Source organism: Anolis carolinensis, chromosome 5 (assembly GCF_035594765.1).
Source record: "Anolis carolinensis isolate JA03-04 chromosome 5, rAnoCar3.1.pri, whole genome shotgun sequence".
Taxonomy (NCBI): Eukaryota; Metazoa; Chordata; class Lepidosauria; order Squamata; family Dactyloidae; genus Anolis; species Anolis carolinensis.
The window spans coordinates 180,358,585-180,379,757 of NC_085845.1; the positions used below are offsets into that span (position 1 = coordinate 180,358,585).

A 21,173-nucleotide genomic window follows, 5' to 3' on the forward strand; every position below is an offset into this window, starting at 1 on the left:
GGGGACAGGTGGGTGCAAAAGTAGGGTCCAGAGGCTACATGTAGCTCATGGCCCACACCTCTGAAGTTCAGAATAAGACATGGACAAATTTATCACTTCACTGATATGGAAGCCATTACTGTACATATCTCCTTTCCAAACAGGCCACAAGAAAATATCACTGGCTTCTAATATTTGAAACAAAAATAAAAATTGCATATCTGAATGGAGAAGCGCTAAAGAGAAACATTAAACCAATAGGTATACCTTGGTGGCCATATAAATGATACGTAGAAGCAGGAATAGAAATAGGCATGAGGGCTCTGATAAACCAACTTTACAGCAATTTTTAATACAGAAATATCTATGGGAAATAAAGGGAACAAAGTTGATTCTTACCATGGACCTCCAGATCAAAAGAGCAGCTATCAACCTTATCTTTATATGTCACTTCACATCTGTAATTTCCTGCATAGTTTTCCTTGGCTTTAATGATATGCATCTCAAATGTATACATCTGAAATCCACACAATGAAAATGTTAGTTTACATTTAAAACAATATTTGTTAAACATAATATAAATGTAAAACCCAAATTCTTTATTTTTGCTAAGATTAGGGCTATATGAATTTGCCTGATTCCAGTTTCTTTCATTTTTACCTTCAACTTTAACAAAAAAGTTCCCCTAAGTAAGGTGATTTAATCAATTGCTAAATGGTGAGTCAACATGTAGAAAAATTCCACTGATTTAATTTTTGTTGTCTAATATATTTAGGATTAACCAGAAGATTTAGGCCAGTATTTTCAAATTCACATTTAATATTTTGAAATTCAAGCTGCTGAGAAGTGGATTTCAATGTTCAGAGAAGTGTCAAATCTAATGAGTAGCACTAGTTAGGTTTAAACATTCAAATAGCTTCAAGATTATGGATTTGTTTATATTGGTTAGGAATTTACAATGATTAAATTCCTCAGACATCTTCATAAATACCTTGGTTTGCCGTTCAAATGTCTCCTTTAGCTGTAGATGTTTTCCGGCTTTGCTTGCCAGGTCCATCCATTTCCCTTTAAACCACTTAACAGTAGGCTTTCGGAGAAGATCCTGAGCTTCTACTTTGGCTACAAATGTGATATTTTGCCCTAAAAAAGTAAATTACAGTAAATACCTGGTTGTGTATTATGTATGTAATAATCGATCCCATATAACTGAGGATACATAAGAAAGTTCTAAAGAAGGTGGTAGTCTCCATCAAAGAAACAGTGGTGTTAGCAGAACATGTGTTGTCAGGTGGGGTTGATGGTAGAATCTCCTCTCAGGGCCCTTCCAGACAGAACCAAAAATGCGGGGCCTGTCGCGCTTTTACCCGAGGCATCCAAACAACACCTCAGGTAAAAGCAAATTAATTCAGAACAAAGCAGGAGTTCCCTGTGTTCTTCTGAATTAATTAGATACCTCATTAGATCCAGGCCTTCCTAATGTGGTATTGGGCCTGTGGGGGCTCACCTCTGGGTAGTCCTGGGACTACCTGGGGGTGAGTCCCCACAGTCATATCACTTCTCTGAGCTTCCAAAAAGCCCGAAAGAGTGGCATGGTGGCCCCCCTTCTCTCCTAGCCCCCAATTCCCTCCCCAAAAATTCACCCCACATGCTTGCCAGGCATGGAGAGCCTTTCTGGAGATCTGTGGCATCACTTCAGAATGACACTGGAGGAGAGGGAGAGGAAGGGGGAATTTTCCCTTTCACCCTCCCTCTTCTCCAATGTCATTGTCTCCACCCAGGGGGGGATTCTGGGGTTGTGGGAAGGGGTGAGGACTACAACACGAGCAAAAACAGGTTAATTCAACCTGTTTTCGCCTGCGTTTTCTGTATGTATGGAAGTGCCCTCAGATTCTCATAGCCCAGGCAAGCTCATAAAATCCTTCAAAAGTTCTGGACTCAAACCAGATTTTTTTTCAACCAAATGTTGGTGAGTCTCTCTATCTTCTAAAAGTGGACTGCGGGTCTTCCTCCTATGGACTGTGAAGCCCCTAATGGACCTTCCTAGAGAGAAAATATGTACAGCACAACCCCTGTATCTACAGGATCAATATCCACACTTTCATTTATTCACACCCAAAAGAATATATCCTGTCTAAGAATTTTCTATGCCCAATTAAATGCATAATTCCAGAGGTTAGCCAGCAGAGACAAGGAACTACTTTTAAACAAGCAATGCATGCAAGTAAAAGAAGACAATAGAATAGGAAAGACAAGAGACCTCTTCCAGAAAATCAGAAATATCGGAGATAAATTTCAGGCAAAAAAGGCCATGATCAAAAACAAAGATGACAAGGACCTAACAGAAGCTGAAGAGATCAAGAAAAGGTGGCAAGAATATACAGAAGATCTGTATAGGAAGGATAATAATATAGAGGATAACTTTGACGGTGTGGTGAGTGAATTAGAACCAGACATCCTGAGGAGCGAGGTTGAATGGGCCTTAAGAAGCATTGCTAATAACAAGGCAGCAGGAGACGACGGGATCCCAGCTGAGTTGTTTAAAATCTTGGAAGATGATGCTGTCAAGGTGATGCATGCCATATGCCAGCAAATATGGAAAACACAAGAATGGCCATCAGATTGGAAAAAATCAATTTATATCCCCATACCCAAAAAGGGAAATGCTAAAGAATGCTCAAACTTCTGTACAGTGGTACTTATTTCCCATGCCAGTAAGGTAATGCTCAAGATCCTGCAAGGCAGACTCCAGCAATGCATGGAGCGAGAGTTGCAAGATGGACAAACTGGGTTTAGAAAAGGCAGAGGAACGAGAGACCAAATTGCCAATATCTGCTGAGTAATGGAGGAAGCCAGGGAGTTTCAGAAAAACATCTATTTCTGCTTTATTGACTATTCTAAAGCCTTCGACTGTGTGGATCATAATAAACTGTGGCATGTTCTTGGTGGTATGGGGATACCAAGTCACCTTGTCTGTCTCCTAAGAAATCTGTATAAAGACCAAGTAGCCACAGTAAGAACAGACCATGAAACAACAGACTGGTTCAAGATTGGGAAAGGAGTACAGCAGGGCTGTATACTTTCACCCTACCTATTCAACTTGTACGCAGAACGCATCATGTGACGTGCGGGGCTTGACGAATCCAAGGCTGGAGTTAAAATTGCTGGAAGAAACATTAACAACCTTAGGTATGCAGATGATATCACTCTGATGGCTGAAAATGAGGAGGAGCTGAGGAGCCTTATCACCAAGGTGAAAGAAGAAAGTGCAAATGCTGGACTGCAGTTAAACATCAAGAAAACCAAGATTATGGCAACCAGACCAATTGATAACTGGCAAATAGAGGGAGAAAATGTGGAGGCAGTGTCAGACTTTATATTTCTAGACACAAAGACCATAAGGAAGGCGGAGCGAAGGAGGATAGATGCTTTTGAACTTTGATGCTGGAGGAAAATCCTGAGAGTGCCTTGGACCGCAAGAAGATTTAACCAGTCCATCCTCCTGGAAATAATGCCCGACTGCTCACTGGAGGGAAGGATATTCGAGGCAAAGATGAAGTATTCTGGCCACATCATGAGAAGACAGGAAAGCTTGGAAAAGATCATGATGCTGGGGAAAATGGAAGGAAAAAGGAAGAGAGGCCAACTAAGGGCAAGATGGATGAATTGAAGTGGCTGGCTTGACCTTGAAGGAACTGGGGGTGGCGACGGCCGACAGGGAGCTCTGGCATGGACTGATCCATGAGGTCACAAAGAGACAGAAACGACTGCGTGAATGAAGAAGAAGAAGAAGAAGAAGAAGAAGAAGAAGAAGAAGAAGAGGAATTTTCTTAGTGCTCCAGCATGACTGTATGGTATTCTCGGGCCAGAAGTCCTTCACTTCAAGATAATTTGCTATTATCTGCAGATTCAGTGAGGTCTGGGAACATATTCCTCATATTAGGGGGGTTGTACTGTACAGAAGTTGGCAGCATATGTGTTATATATAAAGCTGACAAAATGGTAATGTGCTGAGATTGTGCATTCAAAATTAAAATGTTGTCAAATTTATGTGGCACATACATGCAGTCCACTCTTATATATGCTTGCTCTTCAGGGATTCCCACCAAGCTCAATTCTGCTCATTTCCAGTATGTACAAATTTTTAACTGTTCCTATATAATGTACATTTATAGAAAGAATTTACATTCTGCTTTTCTAGTATTTAAACAGAAATTAAAATAATTATAAAATGCAGTAACATTCTAAACCAGTAACAGTACAAGCAGTCAGCTAAAACATTGGATTAAACGGATTTAGTTATACTTTTTCTTTTTCTTTTTGGTGGCAACTTACCAACACTAATTGAGCCACTCTTTGGTTTTTCAATAAATAAAACAGATTTCTGGGAATTGTCTTGCTTTTCTGCTTCTTCTGGGGCACCATCACCCATTGACCACACTAATACGAAGAAAACGTGAATATCATTTATGAGCTATAAAAGTAACATTCTTTATTTTGGTTCGATATGTCCCTCACTTCACAATGAGAAATCCTTATGCAAAGTTTGCATTTTTACATTTTAAACAGAATTAGTTACTTTACTCATTACTCCTATCAGCAAACAGTTCATTATTTGTAATTGTTAATGACAATTAACAACTTAATGGGTTACTTATTAGTAACTAGTTACAGTTATCATTGCTATTGTGGTATTGGAAAACACAGGGGGAAAATGCTCACTGATTCCCCTAAATGGCAAGGTCAGATACTGCACCTTAGATCTTGTAAGAAAAATGCAAGATGTTATGAAACAATTCTTTCACACTGCATCATGATTTAGTAATTCAATATACCTTTCATTCGTCCTTTCACGTTGCTCCAACTCAGTTAGCATCCAGACACACAATACATAACAGACAGATAATCCATTTACTACGAACATGTACTGTGCGTTGGCTCCTCCAGCCAATGCTAACTGATTACCATTAAATTTACAAGCTTGAGCCCCAGACCTGCCTCCTCCTCTTCTTCCTCATTACACCAGTCTTCTTTCCAGAGATCCAGACAAATGTTCCTGGCATTCTGGAGGTTGTGGCAACTGCCAGATAGCAATTGAGAAGGGCAGGACCTTCTCCAGGTGGACATAACAGGTCACACCCAGGGAAGATCAATATACTTCCCTCAGCCATCTTTCACCATTTCGACTTTTCGTCTCCACTCTTAGGTACTGGTTTGTGTTATGTATGCAGTTCTTTATATATCACAATTTTAGTAATGTACATGGAGCTGGATCTAGTGTTGGAGGAAATAGGATCCCTCCATCTTTCTTTCTTTTTTTTAAAAGGAGACTTTGGAGATTAAGTTCAGCTCAGGGTCTATTGACCTTGCCTAACAGGAGACCACACAGATACCCATGTGGATCCCACAGTTGCTACATCGTGGTTGCCCATAAGCAGGCACACTAAAAAACAGATTTCTGGATCTGTGCTTCATGCTTGTCCAACACTGTATAGGTAAATAATTATGTGGGTCTTTTTTGTATGTTCTGTAACTATATAATTTGTGCATCTTAAATTGAAGGATTTGCAAATTTTGTTAAAAGACAGAAAGATATGTCTGGCTGTGAATTTTTAAAAAATGGAATACACTTCAGTATCCTATTTTGTTTTTTTTATTGAAAATTTGGTTACAAAATTCATTCAAGAGTCTTGTGCCTGATTTTCCAAATTTATCTTCTATAGCAATACTTGACTGGAAGCACCAATGTATGCTTCATGAAAGCAGGAATATCTGTTTTCAAACTAGTGAGGTGAATAAAAAAACTTTGTTTATAGGAAGTTCAGTTTGCACACTGGAACCGGTGAAATCATAGAATCATAAAATCATAGAATTCTAGAGTTGGAAGAGACCACAAAGGCCAACCCCCTGCCATAGAGGAACACAATGTTTGAAGCAGAATCATGACTTCAGTCAGAAGCAAATATAAAAAATAAATAGGTTAGCATGGCATAGGATATAAAATTAGAAGTCAGGGCAAAAGAAACTGAAAAAAGTTAGCTAAGAGAAATCAGTTGTTAATCATTGCCATGTTATGAGGGGAAATTGGAATATTTTGCTTTTTTTCTTACACCCTGTTTTAGAAACTCTCACCTGAGTCCTTTCTCTCTCCGGACTCATTTCCCACATCTGAAAGGTAAGAGTACACTAGATGATACTAATTCAACTATTACACTTTGATTATCATGCAGGGCTGTTCATTCTCATCCTATCTAAGGGGGGAAGCTGTAGAACATTAAGTTGAATTTAAATCTCTGCCCAGATCAGATAATAGGGAAAACAATCCTGTCTGGTGTGACCTAAACAGAGTTTCATAGCATCAATCCATAGCCTTAATGCTATTGTTAGTTTATAGAAATGTATACTACCAATTTTGTTCTTTCAGTTAGTCTCTAAGGTACAATAAGATCCATTTGCATGCTGATATTCCAGACTGTGTCTTTGAATTAAAATTGAACAGTGAACATTTTATCATTAAGAGTCATTGGATTTGTAAATAAAATCTCAATTCCAAAGCACACAATCCAAAATCCACAATAAGTGATACCAGTTTTTGGCTAACCCCAAAGTGTAAAATAAAAAATCTAATTTCACATAGAAACTAGTCTTGTTCATTTGTATGGAATCACTGCCTGTTTCTATTTGTACCATCCGTATGGCCCTGTTTCCGTCCTCCGCTTACGGATACGGATGCCTATACAAATGGGCTTTTACGTCCAAGGTAAAAAAAAAAAGATTTTTTGTTCCTTGGGTGGCAAAGCACCAGGGTCTGCCAGCCAGGGCCTATAGCTGAGTGGGCCCAATACTCAGCTGTAGGCCCTGTGAGCCAGGCCTACTAGCCATCAAGCGCTCGATGCTAGTAGGCCCTGCGAGCCGGCCATACGAATGTTGAGTGCCTGGCGCTTGACTGTAGGTCCTGCCAGTCAGGGCCTACAGCCAAGCACCAAAAATCAGCCAACAAAATAGCTACTGTTCCCCTTTTTCTTTCATTTCACTGCTTCTTTCATTCTCAGGATGTTGTACTGTTTTGTGCCATCTGAATGGATGGAACGATACAAAACTACGAAAGAAACAGATGAAACAGGATTCAGGCTCTACTCTAATAGAAACTGCTTGTGAAAGGAGCTCTTATTGTTGTTTTTGATCAATATATTAGGAAAATTAAATGTAAAATGAAGTAGTTCGTCTAACCTGCAGCCGAAGAGTCATTTTCATCTGCAAAAAGAAATATATAATAATGAAATTAAAGAAGGAAAAGTAGCAGTGTAGACTGTCCATGTTTTTAGTACAAATGAATGAAAACCTGTAACAGAAGGAGGATGGATGGGAGGAACCACGGCAGCTGGAAAACTGGGAATAAGAACTGCAAACTGATGGATAAAGCTTTATGGTGACTGAGCAGCAAAAATGGTCAATTGTAACATTTCACTCAGGTACAAAAATGGGACGTGAAGTATGATCTAGGATTAAAACATGGGTTTGAATGGGAGCCTTTGAAGTGGGTTTGTTTGTTAGAAATGTCATCCACAAAATACAAAAACTAAGGAAGGGAAATGGAGTACAAAAGCAAAAACAAATCTAAAATTAAGGTCAACCATAGACCTGACCTTCTGAAGAGGATGTTGTGTCACTGCTGTTCTCATCTGCAAGTAAAATGTGTACCATGTATACATTCATCACAATGCTTTGATTTTTACAGAAACAAAAATAGTATTATAATAAGGAGAGAGGAAAGGCTACAGCATGTTGTAGCATGGTGGAAGATAATAATAACAATAACAACACTTTATTTATATTCTGCCTTTCTCCCCGAGGGGACTCAGAGAGGATTACAGTATATGAACAGACGCAGGCAAATAATCAGTCCCTTGTTACATGACATACTGTGAGACTCAAATACACAGACAAAGGCAAAGACTCCTTTCATTTTCAGCTCTGGGGGAGGTGCTTTTTCTCCATTTCCAAGCTGAGGACCCTGCACCCATTGACACCTCCTGGTCATGTGGATGGCATGACTGTTTGGGGTGTCTTTTTGCCTTTTTCTGCCAAAGAAAATTATTGATCTACTTACATTTGCAAGTTTTCAAACTGCTAGGTTGGCAGGAGCTAGGGTTAACAGCGGAAGCTCACGCTGTCCCGCGGATTCAAACTGCCAACCTTCAGGTCAGCAGTTCAACAGCATAATGGTCTTAACCCATTGCACCACTGCAAACTCAGTTACGACGTCCTTTTAAAAATAAGAGTTAATACTGTACTATACCCTTTATCCAAATAGAAAAAAAAGGAATCAACCCTTTTTCTGAGCAGAGTAGCAAAAGGCTTGGGCATGAAAATAATGATTGTGGTGACCAGGAGCAGCTGGCTTCAAGGTAAGAAACTCTGTACTGATGTTATTGAGTCATTTACCCCCCCCCCCCCCTTCAACAAATTATTCTGGGCCTGTAGAAGACCATACATACATTTATATGGATTTTTTTTGCTTTTTCTCTTTCCTGCTTCACCAAAGTTTTGCTGTTGGGGAGAAGTCAGAAGCTCTGGAAGGTCCCAGCAGCAACTGCACCCCATACTTTATTAGATTAAACCCTTAAATAAATGTATTGAATTATATTTTGGTGTATACTGTATTAATTGAAATTGTAAAAAATTCAAATTAAATATATTGTGAAGGCACCCTTTGACCCAGTTTCTTCTATTAACATAAACCCCTGTGAATGGAGAACACAGAACCAAAGCTTTAAGATAAAATCCTTTTGTGTGTTGGTGAAAGACAACACTGTGTTTGCACTGTTTACCTGACCAGATGTGTCCAGAGGCTTACAATTAGAAGACAAAGCTAAGAAGGAAGCAGTAAACCAGCCTTTTGAATGGGTAACCGGACCTCTGGATATCTGGCATAATCACCTTTTCTTCCTGTGCCTCTCACCATTGTCTTATTTGGAACTGGACATTAAGCCAATCAAGTACACATACTTGCATACTCATGTCATCTCATTCCTCAGTTTCATGCTCTTAATTAGATTTCTTTTAAAAAAAACACACAATTGCATTTCCCCCTATCCTCTCTGCATAATATGACTTCTGTTACTCTGAAACATAAACATTAATAAGAAGACCTAGGGTGGTTCTGCACTGACACTGTTTTGGATGTGGATTAAAACAAGGTGGTTTTGCTGTGCAGTGTCTATGCAAATGCTCCAGGAATGGCCACAGTATCCAATGATTACAGATTGGAAATGGATGCAGGAATCGTAATATCCATGGCTGGGCAGCTGCTGGAAAATGCAGGGTATTTTTCTGAACCTTTAAGCTAAGATGTGCTGATGCGCATATCCATGTCTGTTAGGGATTGTCCAGTTTTGATCCCTGCATGGGATATACTCTGATTGGCTGGCTTATATCAGACTTTCTGGTAAGTTTGTTTTAACTCTTTGTTTCTGGCTTGATCTGCGCTATAGTGTACATTGGTAGTGTACGTTTTATGGACTCCTCACTCTCAAGCTGGCATCAGACTGAATTAAAGTATCTGTGTAGAACCACCCCAAATCCCAGTTTTGAGATGCTGCATTTCAAAAATAGAGTTTTTTTGTGATGAAAATCCTTGAAGGAACAGATGTCAATAATATAGCTCTTCATCCTCTCATACATATCAAACAATCATAACAGAAACCTAGATGATTTCATATACTAATAAATATTTTTGGATGAACGAATCTCAACTATTTCAGAATACTGGCAAATTCCATGAACTGCAAGATGGCATGAAGATGATGATATTCAGAGCTATGATCATGAAAAAAATGAGAGCTGAATGTTTAAATCATATAAATATTGTGCTCACTGAGCAGATAGCAACAATTGGATCCAATGACTGACAAATAATTACAGCTATATAAATTCACACTCTACTGTCCCTTAGATAGAAGGGGAGACATTTTTGGTTTCTTCTGGACCTTGGCCCATCTCCTTGCCCTTCCAACAAATCAAATATACAACGGCAAATCAGGTACCCCAAACTCTTTCAGGGAGTTGATTTGTCATTTAAAAGTAATGCTCCCCATGCCCACATTTTAAAAAATGTTTTAAAAATCAAAAGTGATTTTAAAACTGTTTTCAGAGATGTGATCCGCCATTCTTTGGGTCACTGGTAGGCATTGGAAGAGACCCTGGGAGCTGTCCATACTGTTTTGCCTTCTTCACAGTAGTGCATTGCTTATGGCTGATGACAGAATTACGTTATTTGTTTTGCTCAGTCAGCACAATAAATACAATGTCATGCTTGTTATCCAAATGGAAAATGACAGTCACATAGAAGAGTAATCTAGTTTGCTGCTATCTTGTTGAAAGACTTGAGAAACTAGAACAAAAAGCAGTTATTTGGTGTGCAACACAACAATTGCAGGTTCACTAATCATATTTTTTTCAAAACAGAAAAAGTTAATATCAACCACTCTTGTTCATTTCCATGATATTAAAAAGTGATGTGTGACATCTATGGACATCAAGGTTACAAATAGCAATGGAACTGAAAGATGAGATGGGAAAAATCCTGGAAGCAAAACATCTTTTCTAAACTTTAGTGATTGCTTCATCAAAATATGGATGACTGCTTCATCCAAATGGAGAAATGATACAGCCATGGTGATCCATTTAAAATTAGAAAATGATTATCTAAACTATGTTAGCAATGTCATCTTTTCAAAAGAATATCAGACCTGATGGTAGAATTACGATCATTATGTCACTCTCCTTTTCTTCTGAAAGTAGGAATGGAACAAAATATCTTTAATAGTGAAACTCATTAAAAGATGTCAAAAAAAAGGATAACATTCTGATACAAATAGACTTGCTTATGATAAACAAGAGGTATATCAATAGATAAGGTTTAACTTCCACCCCAACGAATTAAAAAACTTGATCTCAACTTGAGTAGTAATTGATCATTGCACACTTTGTTTTTATTCTTTCAGCCTGACCAAAACTGGGCAAGTTTCTCATTGACCAAGACTAGTATAACTGTAGCCTCCAGCAGTATGATGATCACAACTGGAGCTGAAGTCCCATCCAGAAGAATCCAGTGAATCCTTCTGTTGTGAAATGATGGAGTATGGTATCATGTTATACTTCTGTAATTAAATCAATCTAATAAAAGACTGCTGTGGGGCTGTGTTCTTATTCAGTGGGTAGAAAACGTACTTAGAATGTTGGTTGGCAAAGTCTACGACTCAGAGTATGATAATACGCTTTATGACAGTTCCTACTCATTCCTTAGGGAAATATATTTGATCTTGCCAAAAGACTATTGACTTGATGGCTATAAATGAAAGAGGATAACTGGTTTGCTTATTCATGACTTGAGGTGGTCCTCATTCCATGTATCTCAGGCATGGGCAAACTGTGGCCCTCCAGATGTTTTGGACTTCAATTCCCAGCCAGCTTATTGGCTGTTCAGAATTGTGGGAGCTGAAGTCCAAAACACCTGGAAGGCCAAAGTTTGCCCATGCCTGATATATCATGTACGATTTGTTTTCACAACTTGATTTGATGTTTTTATTTTGCAACCTATGATTAACATTTCTTTGTAAAATGTAAGCAGCAAGAAGGGGGTAAATGTTTTTTAATTGACCTTCAAAACACTTTAATAGCTCACATGGAACAGAAAAATCCATTCAAAAGCGCTAAAAGAAATTGCACTGGAGTATCTGCATCCATAGTTAAGTAACGACTGAACTAATAAAAACAAAGAATTTGTGAAATAACTCTGGGTGACATTTTATTGTGTTTTTAAAAAGTCAGCTCCCCAAAATACATTTAAAACAGTGACAATATTGAGAATATTTGTTCATCAGAGACTTGTCAAGAAGACAAACTGTACTACTCTCAATAGCAGATTCACTTCTCATTTGTTTGTTCAGTTTTTGTGTTTAAATCATTAAAGATACAAAAACCATGAAAAACTAATGCTGTCTGCCAAAGAATGTTGTTCACCAGTAACCATCCATTCCAGTATAATGATATTTTGAACTGTTCTGACAAACCCATAAAACAAAGTGGGACACACATTTCAGAATGATATTTGTTGAAGAATTTTGAAGACCTATGCTATTTGATTCCAACTGCATTTCTTTTGGGTTGGGCAATAGCATTCAAGCAATAATAAACTTACTTCATGGGGAAAAATTATTTCAAATTTTAGAAATTAATAATATAATTTTAATCCAAACCCTTTATTTCAGGGATATTCCATCTTTGGCCCATCTTTGATCATTATCCTTGATTATGCTGACTTGGTGTAATAGGAGTTGCCTAACTTCTTTATGTTAACACCTCAGGTACAACCCATAAAGCACTTCTCTTTTATATACTACCTTGGATGCATTAAATTAGGGAAGAAAGGTGTAACAAACTGACAAAATAGATAAAATCAATATGGAGTTTGAATATTTTCCCAAATTTCTATGGTCACCTCTTTGGTTGATGATTACATTTGACTGTTTATATAAGCCAGTGGTTCCCAACCTGTGGTCTGTGGACCACCAGTGGTCCGCAAGAACTAAAATATGGTTCATGGCTTCACCATTACTACTAAGGATAAAAACATAGACCAACCAAAAAAAAATTCTTGTTGTCTTCATTTTTAGGCCTGTTCCTGGAGTTATTTGGGGTGCCGATAGCATTGGATAGACCACATCAAATCTAGATTATTAAACATGGTTTTCTGTGGGCGAGCAGATGGCGACTACTGGATGACATATGTTCTGTATCAGAAACTAGAGCTGATGTGGTCTATCCAATTAAATTTTCTGAATCAGCACCCCAAATAACCAAACCTAATCTAAAATTGACCAAAAACTGATTTGTAACCCTTTTGGTACTAATGTTGGAGAGTGGTCCTTGGTCAAAAAAGGTTGGGAACCATTGATATAAGCAGTTTACTATGTAAGAGGGATGGGGACAAATTGTTTAGAATTTATGGGCTGTGGGGCTTAGACTTCCACCAGTCCTAATGAAATTGTATATATGCCCACACCCAGATCTTTCATAGTTGGCTCATGAACTTTAAAGCTAATAATCTACATGCTCTAAAAAGACAGCTGAGATCGTATGCAGAGATTATATGGAAACATCAATCAAGGATGAAACATGGAGAAGTTTTAACATAGCAGGATAAAACCTAGAGGGATGATGTCAAAATGAAGCATGCACACAGCTTATTAGAGGATTGCCTGTATGGAATCTAAAGAGAAAAATGAGCACATTAATTTTACAATGTCATATCAGGAGAGAAGCACACAGTAACAGCTAAGTTTTCTACACAAAAAGATGAAGAAAAACACATTATGGAATGAAATACATGAGAAAACAGTAGTTGCTAGCAAGATCATTCTGGATAAAACAGATGGAATAGATCCCCAGAGTACGTGTGGCATGAAGACTACTAATACAGTTATTCTGTAAAAGAAATACTGGGTAGATAACTAAGCCTGAAATCCTTTACACGCTTTCCTAAGAATAGGCCTTCGATGGAGCTATCTTCTGAATAGATATGTGAAAAATTGCACCATCTAAGAGCTTTACCAAATAAAAATACTGACTGATTTTCTTGGTGGTAAGAAGAAGAAAGAAGCAGTTGGAAAACAAAAGATATGCGATTTGTAAAGAAATACCACAGGCTTCATCTGAATTGTAACTCTCAGCTATGGCAAGGCCCATTGAATCAATGGTATTTGTGCAGGTGTTACAAATACAATGGCTCTAGCTGATACAAATAAGTAGATTAAAGCTTCTATCATCACCGTAGTTTGGAATGTAATAATTTGCTGGACATACTATTTAAAACTTGTAAATGTCAGAGTTTTGCTTGTTTGCAATACATTATAGAGGACTGTAAGAAAATTAGGCACTTCTACGGCAAACGGCTTCAAGACATTATTCAGCTAATCCAAAATTTCCGCCACCAATGTTTTGATGGTAAGGAAACACAAGACGGGTAAAGCAGGAAGAAAATACAGGAGGAACTTTGTCATCTAGATGCCTTGAAAATGTTGTGATTCAGACGAGGTAATTTCAGTTAAAACTCCATCTTGAACCAACCTAATTCTAAAACCATGCACTTGGCACACAGAAATAGTGGTTGATAGGAGAATTCAGCATACATGAAGTTCTTGATGGGAGAAGATGTGTGGTTTTGATACACATACTCTTTTCAGCTTGTAACCTATGAGAGATAATGATTTCCATGTTCATTATCATGTCCAGGTTCATTGGACTAAAAACTAAGGTATTTAGTCCAAATGTTAAAGGAGCTATCCAAAAACACTAATTTTGGATGGCTTCTTTAAAGTTTGTTCCAGTATCTAGTGAATTTATCCTCATATTGGAATGGGAGGCCTCATTGCATTCAAGACCAATCAAGCTCAGTGGCAAATGATACCTCTTAGATTACTGGGGCAGGTTTCAATTCAACTTGAAAAGAGCTACCCAAGGTGCTGAGCCTGTTTGGGGACAGGGTTCACTCCCATTGACTTGGAAACCACCAACTGCTACAGACCTAGCTTGAAAATGAATAGATAAGCATAGAGAGTTTCAAGACATTTTCCAAGGATAGTTATTCCAGTAGCTCAAAGCTTTTAAAGCATAAATCATGCCCAGGTCTTTCCAGGAAGGGAAGCAACTAACATACCAGTTGGTAAAAAAAGCAAGGGAGCAAACATGATCTCCCACTTTATACATAGCCTGACCCTAAAACATTCGGGCAGTCCTGGAAAGTGCAGAAAAGCATTTAAAAAAGAAATCAAATTAAAGTTTGGCTGTGAAAAAAAGACACAAACAATTACTTTTATGCCAGTTTACCAGCTGTTAGGATTTCTGGGAGTTAAAGTCCAAAACATCTGGGGACCCACAAGTTGAGACCACTGACGTATTATATGCTAGTATTTTATCAATTTCAAACTTTTGTGAGAACACTTCTGCTCACCTTTTCCTGGGGCTGTTCCATCTTCCTGAGGTTTGTTTTGTTCTATGAAGCAAAAGTATATTTTGAGAGAAGCACCCCGATCCCCAACATTTCTGCTTACAAACCCACCTGCAATGCTGTCACAAAACATACATCATTAAAAAAATTAATCAAGCAGCACCTTCAGATATGTCCCAAAACATTAATGGCCAAAAAAGTTGTAAAAGTTAGACCATTAATTCAAAGTGAATAATGATTTTTTAAATTACAAGTATTAATTGCACTCTCTTAACATATAAAGTAGATTAGAATGAAGTCTCTCCCTGTGGTAGAAAACATGTTTTGCATACAGAAGGTTGCAAGTAGTCTGTAGTTGCTTGGTGCAATTGATAGAAAAGACTACTGTCTGATAGCAAGAATGGCAATTCAGAGCCCTTTCACACTATACAATAACTGTGCCACTATGTTTCCACTTTAACTGTCATGGCAGCATGCTATGGAAACCTGGGAAATGTGGTTTGGTAATGAACTACATCTCACTGACATAGAACTCTAAATATATTTTCCTAAACTGCAAATTCCTGGATTCTATAGAATGAAACCATGGCAGATCACATTGTTATAAGTGTGTAGTGTGAAGTACCCCTCCTTCAAGTAATTTTATTACATATGGTAGGCATGGGCCAAGGTATTTTAGTGTCCAAGGTAAAAGATATGCTGGCCCCTCTTCCTTTTCTTACCCCAAGACTAACTGGACTGTTAATTTAATCATACTTCAGTGCAAGAGATATGGTACTGTGTCCCCAGTATACTTGATGAAAGCAGGATTTTTGGGTACAATGAATGTTGCTACATGCCCTTTTTCTACCTGTGATGGCATGCCTGAGCCTTTGGGAGAACCATGGTGTCTGGCTTTACTCAGGGGCTATCTGTATACCTTCTGTTAAGATCAAGACCCTTAACATGCAGAGGCACTTTAGGCAAGATGAAAGTTAACCATAACAAGTTTCCTGAAAACAGGAAGAACAAAGGGCTAACTCCACCCAGGACTATTGTAAAATAACTTAAAACAATACATTACAAATGGAGAATTTGCTGAATGCAGTCATCTTTCTGGAATCCTGGAAAGTCTTTTGCCTCTGATGCAAAGTGATGGACTTGGTCTTCTACTTTGTGAAACTTGGGCTGACCACAAGCTTCTGTTGTCACTGGGACTGATGGTATATAAAGAGTTTATAAGTGCTAAGGATGGCTGTTTGAATTGCTAGGGCCTAGGATTTCCAGACAATATCCAGGTCTGTAGCTCTATTGCAAAAAGAAAAGAAAGCCTAGCAAGAAAGCTCTCTGCAGGCAAAAGGCTGGCCTCTAGGGGTTTTTTTTTAAAGCTCCACCCAAAAACCAATACAAATAGAGGCATCTACACTATTGGGGAACCTAAACAGAGGGAAAATGAAGCAAAGGAGAGGAAAGGCAGTCAAGACTTCACACTACCCATGGCTGCTAGTTTGAGTGAGTACTTTTTAGAGCAAAAAAGTAACTTGGTTTATCTTCCAAAGTTGCTTTTTTGGACTACTGCTCCAACAATCTCTTTGTGCACAGTGAAAACTTTACTGACACCACTGTGGGTGAAAAATATGGCTATTCTAGGTATAGGGATTCTGAATTAGCATACAAAATAAGGAATGTTTCCAAATTCTGATCTAGGTAACATTTTTGTATCATTTCTCATCTGTTTGAAGAACCAAACCAGAACTTAAGTGGTGTCCAAGTGTGTATTTGCTGTTGTGGTAATTGGAGAAACTGCTTGGTTTTAACTATCCGGAGCTTCCTGTTGTGATCAGCACAGCCTTCCCTGTGGCGAATCTCTTTGAAATTTCTCTGCAGTTGAAATGCCAGCAGCTGTTTTTTCTGTGTTCAATGAACAAACTGCCTGTCTGACTATATTTTTCAGCAGTAGGTTGTACTTTACAGCAAAATGCTGCATGCTGATATGAGTGAGTTCCAGCAGCTTTAGAAAAGATTTGCTCTTATTCAGTACAATGTCCCTTGATTCCAGGACCCCCATAGATTCCACAATCCATGAATGTTCAAGTCCCATGATACACAGTGGCCTAGTAAAATGATGTCCCTGATATAAAATGGTAAAATATAGGTTTATGCCTTTAAAATTGTTTCTGAATATTTTCAAGTTCTGGGTAGTTGAATCTGTACTTCCAAACAGCTGTCAGTTTCTGCTTCATCATTGCAGTGTCACAGGAGATTTAGTCCTGTAGCCAAGGAAAGAGTTTGTGGCAATGCACCAGAATCTATAGACCTTATCACACTAGAGCATGGATCCACTTTGAATCTGGTTGCTGCCTCCTGCAGAATTCTGGGGCTTGGAGATTAGCAGAGGGGCCTTTAAAGTGCTCAGCCAGAGAGGTCCTGGGCCTCGCTAAACTATAAACCCCAAAATTTTGCAGGAGGCAGCCACAGGATTTAAAGTGGATCCATGCTCTAGTGTGATGAGGCACTATGTGAAGGGTGGGAAAAACCAAGTCCTACAGATTTTTGACCTTATCATACTTGCCGCCAAAATCAGCAAGGACTGTGGCAAATCTGACAGTGCCCATCGGGGCATGGGCAGTCTGTCACCCCATGCCCCACATCGCCAGACTTACCTGAAAGCTCATTACATGGGGGAAGCATCAGCCACTCGGCTTCTCCCCATTATTGCTGGTGCAACACAGGAAGCCTCCCGTGTTGCCACCATGGCAGCATATGTTGATTCCACTGTAGTTTAGCCACAAAGCCCCGCCAGAAGTTCCTCTACATCATGGGATAGGAACTGGTAGTCTCAGTGGCTTAACTATAGCTGAACCAGTGTCTGATGAGGTTGTTAGCTGGGCTGCAATGTATAGCATTCAAAAATGTCATAAAGTTATGCTGGTTTACTATGAAAAGAGATCTTGTACCACATTTGAAACTATCTGTACTGATCAACACTAGATTAAGACAATTAAAGCTTATGCTACTAACTTCTTCCTCTCAAAGATGCTACAAGATACCTTCGCAGTTGATATCCACCAGTACAACCAGTGTACAAGTTATGATGTTATCACACCAGGGTTTTAAAACAGACAGCCCTATATTTCTACTCCTTGCAGAATTCTGGATAATGTAGTTTAGGTCAGGGCCTTCTGAATTTTCAGCGGCAGAGGTCCTCGCCTTCCCAAACTATATTCCCAGAATTCTGAAGGTGGCACAAATACAGAGCTGCCCGCTTTAAAACCCTGATGTGATAACATGGTTAGACATACTTGCTATCAGAACAATAGTAGCATGCACACAGAATGCTTTCTAAATCTTTAAATACACAAGCCAATTATTATTTTTGCTGAAGAAGACCTTCATTGGCTGACTAAAACTCTGTATATAAGGGATAGAGAAGCACCAATAATAAGAAAAGTTCATAGTGTTGAGGAGAGATATGATTCCAGATGAGCATACACTTTATTGCAATCTTATCTAATTTACCATTTATTGTTGTAACACACATACCTTAGATCCAGACTGTGCTCATATACTGAATAGGAAATAGGAGTTTTTTAAAAAAGCAAAGGATGGAAATTTTCTTCATCACTAATTTTCCTCCAATTACTCCTATGAATTTCTAAAACTACAGAAATTCACAGATCAGTGGAATGGGAACCACTAAACAAAGCTAACAGATATTTGTACAATAACAATCATTTCTTTTTAAAAAAAAACAATGTCTCATATACCCCATAATATGTGAATCAAATAGCCACAACTTTGTCTTAACTGACCTGGAGGGAGTATATTCTCTGTTTCTGTTTCATCTGAAAATAATAAAAGAAGCAATTTTAGAAGATAATTTATATTAACTGATATGTACATTAATATTGCAGGTAATCTAATATATAGTTGATATATCTGTGTGCAAGGTAGGTTCACCTCCAAGAGATATCTACTGCTGATCAAACTCTTCCCATGTCAGTTCATTTGTATGTTTTTCAAGTTTTATTTACGGGGGGGGGGGGGGGGGGGGTTGCTGTCTATGATCCCTCTGTACTAATCAAAGAAAGGATTAATAAAGCAGAAAAAAAACTGACACATCAAAAATTAAAACCAGATTCTTGATTTTTAAGCAACATAGCATCATGATTTTATTCTATATACTCATTGTATGTCATACTATTCATTAAAGAGATACATGCTGCAATAATTATCAAACCTATTAACGAGATTATGGAACACTGGATAAGCATAAAATGTTATTTAACTGTGTAGAACTCCTAACTGTCAATAGATTTCACTTATATTATCGCCAGCAAGGAAAGGGGGAAATATGTTGAATGCACATGTCTATCAATAGACCAAATCACATGGGCAAAAGGCCCCATCCTAGGATGCCAGGATAGACGCAGGGCTACTTCTGATGGGGCTCCATCCCAGCTCTGCGCTGGTTGCATCTTGGCCACATGTTGAGAGGCTGCCCTGAGAACACGAGCAGTCACCCGTGTTTTCATTGACTATGCCGGAAACAGTGCGGGACCAAGACAGGGACAGAAGAGAAACCACGCATGATGGTAAGGGGGCAATGCGGGATGCTGTCCCATGGATTCACTCCACTGACCCACTGATGCACCCTGCTGCCTGGCAGATTCCCCCGCTGTCCTCCAGCTTAAGGACCTCCATGTGATGAGGTCCAATGTCTCATTTGACTCTTACTCTGCTTAATGGCTAGCCATTATCACAGCTTTTGTGAATCATTCTATGTATTGTTGCAAGCTCAGCTGAACTGGAAGTTCAACCCAGTCTCCTCGCCTTCATTAAAGCACCATAGTAGTATATTGGAAACTGATTTCCCCTGACTTTTTTCTGCATTGCTTTGGAAACAAGAATACCGAGTGAACAACATGTATAAGCCCAAAGATGTGGTTTCTTTTTGCACAAATATTTATTTTCCCATCAGCTTTATAAGAAGCCATAGAGAAGTCATTAATATGTATGAATTGGCCTAAGAGTACAAAGAAAAAAGTTACTGGACAAAAAAAAAGATTTAGGTTTTGTTGGTTCAGTTGATGAAGACAAGATGTTGTGTGATTCATGTAATTGTTACTATTTGCTCCCTCTCACTGAGACCTAGAAAATTTATAGGGCTGATAATTTTACTTCCACCCTGTTTAACATGACTGATGTTCCCTGCAGGCAAAAGAGCCTAATTTGAAATGGTCTTTTATGTTTATCCAATTAGCTCACAGCTTGGACAGAGCCGCACGTAAATGTATGCTTAAACTTTACCCGCTGAAAATCAATCCATACTAGCTTCTTTCATGTGACCAGAGGTATTATAAAACCAGTGAAGCCTCGAGGAAATAACAGAAATAATACTGCAGTTTGTGGTGTTCAAAGTGTGACTGTACAGATTAAATATATTCCCAACCAAGCCAGAGGTGATGGTTTTCTGTTCCAGGAAGGCTCCTGTTAAGCCTTCTCCTCTGATGCCAGGCTTAGCTGTAGCACATCTTTATGAAATTATTTTATCAGTGTTGTAGTGAAGCCAAAGCTCCAGGGTCAAAGCACTGGGACTTCTTCTAGTTGGCAAGGATCTCCAACCATACCTTAGGCCTCCCATCTATCTTTACATCTTTCTGGCGGCATGCTTCACAAATAGCCGAGAAAAAATAGATTTTCTTCTCAGTCAGTCCTCCTCTTTTGCAGGCTTAACTTTTCATTATTTGTAGATTTGATTATTATGGTCTCTTTAGAAGTCTCTTTAAAGTCTCTAAGTACTCTAGTGCAAGTCTCTGGTCAACTTCTGTTGGAAATTGAGTGTAGAGACTTGTTGGAGGACCTGGAGATCTCTTTTGGCAGTGGTTGACCATAGGTTTCGAAAGCAGTGTTCAAAAAAATCATTTTTTTATATAAAAATGTGATTTCCCACTATTGTAGGGTTCTGTTACCCTAACTCCAGTAACTGTGGAATCCCTATGATAGTGATTACTATTGCCTTTGTAATGCAAAGTGTCTGGGGGTTGCCCATTATCTTGACAAAAGACCCACTGGTAGAACAGTTTTGCTAATATGGACCAATGTAGCCACCTGCATTTGGGGCTATAGTTAAAGAGTAGAGGTGATCAACTGTTACGGGGATATGTTGGCCTTCAGGAGACCTTGGAGGGCTGTACACCATGCCATA

General features: G+C 38.7%; 1 protein-coding gene across 8 annotated transcripts in view; it reads right to left on the reverse strand.

The window, feature by feature from the left end:
* Positions 1-21,173, reverse strand: part of mybpc1 (myosin binding protein C1) — a 101,111-nt gene that overhangs the window by 59,051 nt on the left and 20,887 nt on the right. For 5 of the 8 annotated variants that reach the window (XM_008110559.3, XM_008110554.3, XM_008110560.3 and 2 more), the window contains exons 2-10: positions 18,778-18,810; positions 14,990-15,031; positions 10,728-10,769; positions 7,623-7,658; positions 7,207-7,230; positions 6,109-6,144; positions 4,312-4,416; positions 971-1,119; positions 379-496 (exon numbers count right to left, since the gene is read on the reverse strand). In XM_008110559.3, coding sequence (XP_008108766.2) covers positions 379-496; positions 971-1,119; positions 4,312-4,416; positions 6,109-6,144; positions 7,207-7,230; positions 7,623-7,658; positions 10,728-10,769; positions 14,990-15,031; positions 18,778-18,810 — 585 coding nt within the window. The remainder of the gene's footprint in view (positions 1-378; positions 497-970; positions 1,120-4,311; positions 4,417-6,108; positions 6,145-7,206; positions 7,231-7,622; positions 7,659-10,727; positions 10,770-14,989; positions 15,032-18,777; positions 18,811-21,173) is intronic. The other 3 variants (XM_008110556.3, XM_008110557.3, XM_062983057.1) reach the window with 3 other exon arrangements.